The sequence below is a fragment of the Indicator indicator genome, chromosome 27, assembly GCF_027791375.1.
Source record: "Indicator indicator isolate 239-I01 chromosome 27, UM_Iind_1.1, whole genome shotgun sequence".
Taxonomy (NCBI): Eukaryota; Metazoa; Chordata; class Aves; order Piciformes; family Indicatoridae; genus Indicator; species Indicator indicator.
In genome coordinates this window covers 11,406,261-11,413,394 of record NC_072036.1, presented here as the reverse complement: position 1 = coordinate 11,413,394, position 7,134 = coordinate 11,406,261, and the positions used below count along the sequence as shown (strand labels likewise).

Below are 7,134 nucleotides of genomic sequence, written 5' to 3'. Positions count from 1 at the left end.
AGTTTGTCTCTAGGCTTTCAGACAGCAGGATGCATTCCTGTATTATTTTGGGTGGTGTTAATGAATTGTGCAAAAGTTTGACATTTGGGACATACAGCATTGGGTTGTTTGTTGCTCTGAGCAACCTGCTCTACTTGAAGATGACACTGCAGGGGCTTGGACTAGATGACCTTAAAAGGTCCCTTCCAACTTAAAGCATTGTGTGTAACGCCAGGTGAGTGTACTTGTAATCAAAAATAGGCAGAAACATACAGAAGGATCTTGGGATTTTGATTGGTTTTGAGGGTTTTGTTTTTCTTGCTCTTTTTTGAGAGCAAGCATTGTTTAGTAAGTTGTTTTGTTCCCATTGATTGTTTGTTTTTGTTTCAATTTAGAGTTGGTGTTAATACAAACAACTTACTCTAGAAATAACTCTGACATTAACCAAATATTTATTTGTTTGTTTGTTTTTAGTCCACCTCACACCTTCCAGATTCTTCCAGAGAAGAGAATAGAAAGAAACCAGTTTTGGAAAGACTTGGAAATCTGTTTGGTACAGGGAGAAGGAAAAATGTCAAAAGTTCACTAGAACACACTTCACATCAGAAAGGGGAGAGGTCAATTTCCCCTCACAGAGCACAGCCGATATACTGCAGGCACATAAAGGAAGGACACGAAGCTCCTCAGGTGCAGAATCAAGTGAGGAACATCAGTGCTGTTTCTGAGGCACAGGACTACAATTTCAGTGGGGAAAGAGGACAGCTGTATCGTGACACCATTTCAGAATGGAGTAGTAGGGGAGTCTCTTCAGACAGCGAGTGGTCAGCAGATTGGAGCGGCAGCAGTGAAACCATTAAGAATTCTTTCTTTGAAAGCAGCCTGAATGCAGAAACCCTGGAACTGGAGAAAGAATCCATCACAGATATAAATAATTCCACAACTCCAGATTTCATAAAAAGCTTGAGAAATTTGTCTAGCGAAGACGTAGAAAAGAGTATCCTAAGCCACAAGCAGCTTGTAAGCACGTGGGTGTCTGAGGAGCCTGGGCATGCAAAACCAAAGGATTTGCCATACCAGTTGGAATCTGCAGCGTGTGAGCACACACATTCTGCTAGAGTGTTAACAGTTGATATCTATCTAAGAAAAACAGACAATCTCCTTAATGAATCTGTGACTGCTACATCAGAAGACAATTGTAGTGACTCGGACGCAATGGATAAAAAATCTGCTAATAAAAGATCTGGGAAAAGGAGAAAATCTCAGTCGTCTGGTGACATTCCAAATGGAGAGAGAAACCAGACTGAGACTACTGCAAGAGAAGAATCGGGTTTTGAGGATGATGCCTCTTCTGAGGTGTTTTCAGACAAGATAATAAGTTCTGAAAGAAAAACAAAGCCTCCTCAACAGACTCCTGAAAGGAATTCCTCTTCCTCAGGTAATAATCAAGATGTGAAAGTTGCATCAGCTCACAAAGGAGCATCTAAAACTGAAGCTGACAGAAGCAAGCAGCAAAACTCAAACACAACCCCTGCAAGAAGAAGATCATATAAAAAGAATCAATCAGATGCTGTCCCCATTTCCCCTACTGGTCTGAAGGGTCAGGTGAAAGATTACTCCTCAAAAAGGCAACCTTTAGCATCACCAGAGAGTAACCCAATGACAAAAAGAACTTCAGTGGAAAGGGGAACAATACCTGTGGCTTTTGGGGAAGACAGCTTGGAGTCTCCCAAAGCTTCCTTGGCTGCTAAGACAGAAGACACTGCCTTGGTATTTGCTGAAGGCAGAAATGACACTAAAGCAGCAAAGCATGGTAATGGTTCAGATGGAAGAGCTTTCTTGCGTACTGATGGGATTAAAAATGGAGACCTGTGCATGTCAGCTGAGAGACAAACAAGTTCTGAGTTAGACAGTGTGAAACTGAAGAGTTTGGATGCTTCCAGAACAGTCACAACAAAGATTAGCCTGTAAGTAACATAAAACTAAGTTTACTTTGTTCCTGGTCCCTAATTTTGCCTGTATCTCTCTTTAGGATTCTAAAGCAACCCTGGCTACCCACCTGTTATCTCAGTAGATCACTTTCAATTAAGAACTGCCTTTAAAAACATAAAAATGATAATTACAATTACCACATAGCAAACACTGTCATTTGCATGTGTCAGAAAAAAAATTATTTTTTCCATTTTTTTTTTTCATGGATAGGGAATTTCTTAGTATGTCAGTTCCATTGTGTGGAATAATTTAACATACGTGAAAGCTACTCTGTCATTACTATCAGTAGTGGTTGTTGCTCAGATTAGCTCAGTTATCGATGCCTTTAATGTAGCTGTGCCATCTGTAACCAACTGAGGATGTGGTTGAAGGTTTTTTGTATGTGAAAATCTTTGAATGAGGAATGTGCCAGAGTTGCTCTTTGAAGCAACGTAAGGTCTACTATTATTTCATGGAGAAACTTCGAATGCTATGTGGAACTTGATCCTTCAAATGATATGATAAATCCCACCCCAGAAATTTGAATGCATATAGTTGCTTTCGTAAGGATGTGCAGGATGAATCATGTAAATTTTAATACATGTGAGTAACATCAGGCATTTGCAGAATTATGCATATATTAGTTTGCAGGGTTTGGGTTTACACTCAAAGAAGTTATCTGTCAAACTGAAGCAATCAGTGCTGCTTGCCTTAGGATTACAAAGAAGCGGATGCATTTATAAAAGTCACTGTCATCACTGGTACCAGTCCAGTGTCTGATTTCCTGGAGTCTATCACGTTCTGTGAATCATTTTATTGCACTCGTCATTTCTGTGGTTTTGTTGTCACAGCTATGTGCTGAGTGCTGTTGCTTACCTCATTCTGGTACATTCATTTATAAGTGTCAGAGTACATTCAATCCTATAGATCCACCTGAGGCCCAACAAGTGTTCAGAATTGTCATTCAGCTGTGACAGAGGGGTGTGAAGGTTCAGCGTTATGGCTGAAGAAAAACATTTCTGATTCCCGTATCTGAGGAGCGTAGGAGAATTAGAAACCATTTCCTTTGCAAAAGTAGTAATATTCTGCATCTCATTTGTTCATAACTGAATTGAAAGCACCTCAGAGTTAAATTGTAGTTTTGTGCAAGGTGGTACCTTGCCATTTGACAGTATAGCTCACATATCTGAAACTCTAAACTTCTGCATCTTCACAACTTCAAAGGAAAGGTGGCTTAGGTGGTTTTTTTTTCTTGGTTTCAGTCATTAGTGATGATGAACTTGGAAATGCTTGCATAGTCAGGTTTCATTTTTATGGCTATCTCCTTGGCTTGCTGCACAGCAAATTGCCCTCTGCTGTACTCAAAGCAGTAGCCAAATGTCGTTTCTGGCAGATGTAGTTTTAATTAATAAACAGCCTGTTCTGTTTCACCTGATTCTGTGGGGTGTGTGGCACTGTCTTGGCCTTATCTGCTGCTACAGGACCTTTAGCCCTGGGTGGGGACTGCGGTGTCCCCAAAGTTCTTTCAAGGTTCCTGCAATATTCCTGATGCATCTGATAGCTGTCATTGCAGGATACCAGAATATTTCTTTAGCCAGACCAATTGATAGGGTCAGGTTACCTGGTATAATTCATACTTGTCCATGGGAACAGGTGAGATATAAACCTTCTGTAAAATGGGGAATGAAAAGATGGTGCCATTAATTAGAAGGTGTGGGTTTGTCCTCTTGTTATTGCTTTGAACTAGAGAACAGATAACTCCTTTATTTTCAAAGGTTAAAAAATTATTGTTCGATGACTTCATCTGAGTCCCTTCCAGGTTACTCACAGGCTGGTTCACTTCAGATTTTGTATTATCAAAGCAATTCACATATGAAAATGGCTAATGGCTCTTGTAAATAATGACATTGTGTCAATTCTGGGAATCAAATTTCTTTGGATACAACTTCAAAATGTGTCAGTTTTGCTGTTTCCCTGCAAGTAATGACAGGATTTGCTGTCTTTGTTTTGTGTCCGTGCACTGAGCAACTTGGAAGTCAGAGGATATGTTGCTTCTGGGATTTGAAAGGCAAACCTGTCAGGTTTGAGTCTGAGCTGAGATTGATGGTACATCTTAATCAGCAAATAAAACCACAGGCAGCAGTTACTTTGATGTGCTTACCAGAAAACTTGGCTTCAGTTGTTGTATTTGGCTTTCAGACATGGTTTTGAACTCACCTTTGCATTTATGCCCACTTACTGAATTATTCTGCCCTGTTAACATGCCATTTTCTTTGCTCACCTCAATCTGATGTTTTGGCATCAGTGTTTTCTTGGCATCAGTTGACATGGTCGTTTGGACAGCGTGCTTCAACTGTGTGACTCACCTTCCATTTATGACTCTGTTGGGAGAGGTTTAACTGCTTGCTTCCACAGGTTAGCTGCAAGGTGTTAGCTGAAGAGGGCATTGGTATTTCTCTTGTGCCTGCTTGTTCTTGGCATTGCAGAGCAGCAAGGGGTAGCAGGGATCAGCCACACCGGGCTGTTCATAAGAAAGCTTTTGTACTGTTGGGTGAATCCATCTTCCCTCATACTAGAGGGGAGGCTCAGAGGATACTCAAACAACATATGCTCCTTTTAAACTAGCTTAGAAACTCAGTTCTTGCAGAGAGACACATCTTTCAGCTATATTTAAACCCAGTATTTCTTAGTGTGGAAAAAGGTGTAATGAACAGATCAGTTTGAGCTGGCATGGATGGAGCCCCAGCTGACCTTTCTGCTGTTCTTTGGTCTCAGCTGGTTTGCTGCTGCTGTTGATTTGCAAAAAAAAAAAAATAATTGCAGAATGTCAAGTGCTGAAATAGTTGTTTCTGCCTAAATTTGCAAAGTTTGAAATTACACCTTTGAGGTATTAGCTGTTCATTTAGAAGAGATTTTAGGTGTGGCTGGTAACTTAGCAGTGTTAACCATTAAACTGGGTTGTATCAAAGCATACAAGGAGAGATGGATTGTATTGTGCTATGTTGAAATGCAGTAGTGCATTTCATAGCAGTGCAAGTGACAGACTGATGAAAGGATGATGTAGAAATTAGTCTGTTAACTAAGCCATTAGCAATACTTCATGCAAGTGCAGGTAGAAGGGGATGATAAGTACCCTTTTCTGATCAGAAAGGAACTTGAAAGGTCCTGGTGAACAGCAAATTCAGTTTTTGGGGCGTTATACCAAGTTGTACCCTTCCCTTCTCTGTTAGGAAGGTAATGACACTGGAGCATACTGTGTATGAGGAGAAGCTGAAGCAGCTGGATTTGGTCACTAAAAGAAGGGAAGGACATGGGTAGACCTCAGTCATCTCTTGCTACCTACAGAGGTATTATAGAGAAGGCAGAGCCCGACTGGTCCCTGAGGTGTACAATGAAGGGATAGTGGACATGGTTACATGTCACAGCACTGATGTTTCAGTCAGATAGAAAGCCAAAAATAAATCACAGTGAGAGTGGCTGACCTGCTGAAGTGCTCTCCTAGTAAGGTTGTGAAATCCGTACCCTTGGAGGTACTTGGAGCTTGGTCAGCCAAAGCCTTCAAGAACTTGATCTAACTTTGAAGCTGTCCCTGTTTCGAGCAGGCAGTTGGACTAGCTGCCCCTTAGAGGCCCCTTCCAACTTACATTCATTTGCCAAGAAGAAAAAGAATAGAATTTGAAAAGTTTAGGGAAAACAGTTGTGTTGCAAATGAAAAGTCACATCTAATTATATTTAATTGTATGCTGTTTGATATTATTCCTGAAAGGAGGAAGGCAGGGAAGGAACATTGTTTCTAGACTTAAGTTTTCCAAGTGTGTTTCCTTAGCACCTATCTGAAGTGTGGCCAGTCATTTTCAACTTCATTGGTCCCTTTTTTTATTGATCATATGCTCTTCATAAGAGCCTTCCAGTTGTGAACCCATGTGAGCAGGTTGGTGTAGCTACAGTGAACACTCTTGAGAAGTCTTCTCTGAGAAGTGACTTTTAATGGTTGCTTTCCATATGGGTTCTCACAGACTGTGAGCTCCTTCTGTTATTTCACTAAGTTTGTTTCTCATCCTTTCCCCAAGAGGCTTGTGCAGTGGAGGGTCTTAAGTTAGTACCACTTACTTTTTTAACTTGGGATGGATCTCTTGAGGAAGAGGAGAAAGGAGTGATCTCAGGTTTGGGTTATGTTAACTCATTTGTACCTCATACTTCTTTTTTGAGATGAAGAGCTGAGAGTTCAGGGAACCTAGCCTGTGTAGGCTAAAGAAAAAGAAGAAATCACTTAAATACCAGAACCATCCATTGGTTGCAAGAGCATTTGAGGTCCTGGAGATTCTTTCTGTAAGCTAGTTTCTTTTTTCTCCCACCATCCTCAGCTTTCACATAGTGCAGTCTCTGCCTGTTCTCCTACTGCTGAGCATTTCCAGATCCCTCTTTGGAGAACAGATCTGTCTTTGAGGTGATGGTGAACTCCTTGATGCTCCTTATATCTGTCTGAGACATTTTGAAGATGTGTGCCCTGCATCTTCACAGCAATTCATACTCTTCCTGCAGTAGCAAGTGACATGGACAAAAGAATTTTCTTGGAGGAAAAGAAGAGAGGAAGGAGGCTTAAAACTCTGAGTTACACATCATCAGCCTTCCGCCACTGTACATGAGTACTGTGTGCTGCGTACTGTGCACTCTCCCACTCTGACGGAGAAATTTCTGTGTTTGCCTGTAAAATCAGCGGGGTTAGTGCACACAATTTAAATTATGAGCTGATATTCCCTTGTAGGAAGTGGCAGAGCCCTTGCACAGTGTTCCTTTGGCAAGGTGGTGATGCAGTGACTGGGAGCAGTTACCTTTTCCACCAGCGCTAATGAGGCCAGAAGAGGTTTCTCACTCCATTTAAGATTGCTTCTGCAGTGGAAGGGCTACAAAGAACCTGGGCAGATGTCTTCAAAACTTGTTGGAAAAGTGTATTCAAATGTTAACCAACTCATTATCACCTTAATGAATTAGGATTTGTTTCCTAAACTCTGTAGGGAATTGCATGCATATAATTCATTCTACCTGTTCACTACTAAATTTTATTGTCTGTCAGTCATAAGTAGGTAGGTTCTCTGCCTCAACTGGAGATGCTGTAGGCTGCAGTGTTTTTTGTTTTGCACAACATTAAACAATTACATACACATTTGAAACGTATTCTCCTTACTT

The 7,134-nt window shown here is 40.9% G+C and overlaps 1 protein-coding gene across 1 annotated transcript in view; it reads left to right on the top strand.

Moving 5' to 3' along the window:
• The first annotated feature begins 483 nt into the window (after positions 1-483).
• CRYBG1 (crystallin beta-gamma domain containing 1) overlaps positions 484-7,134 on the top strand; it is a 41,895-nt gene continuing 35,244 nt past the window's right edge. Inside the window, exons 1-2 of the mRNA XM_054393147.1 lie at positions 484-1,943; positions 6,844-6,894. Of these exons, the coding sequence (XP_054249122.1) occupies positions 1,192-1,943; positions 6,844-6,894 (803 nt within the window). The 5' untranslated portion in view covers positions 484-1,191. The remainder of the gene's footprint in view (positions 1,944-6,843; positions 6,895-7,134) is intronic.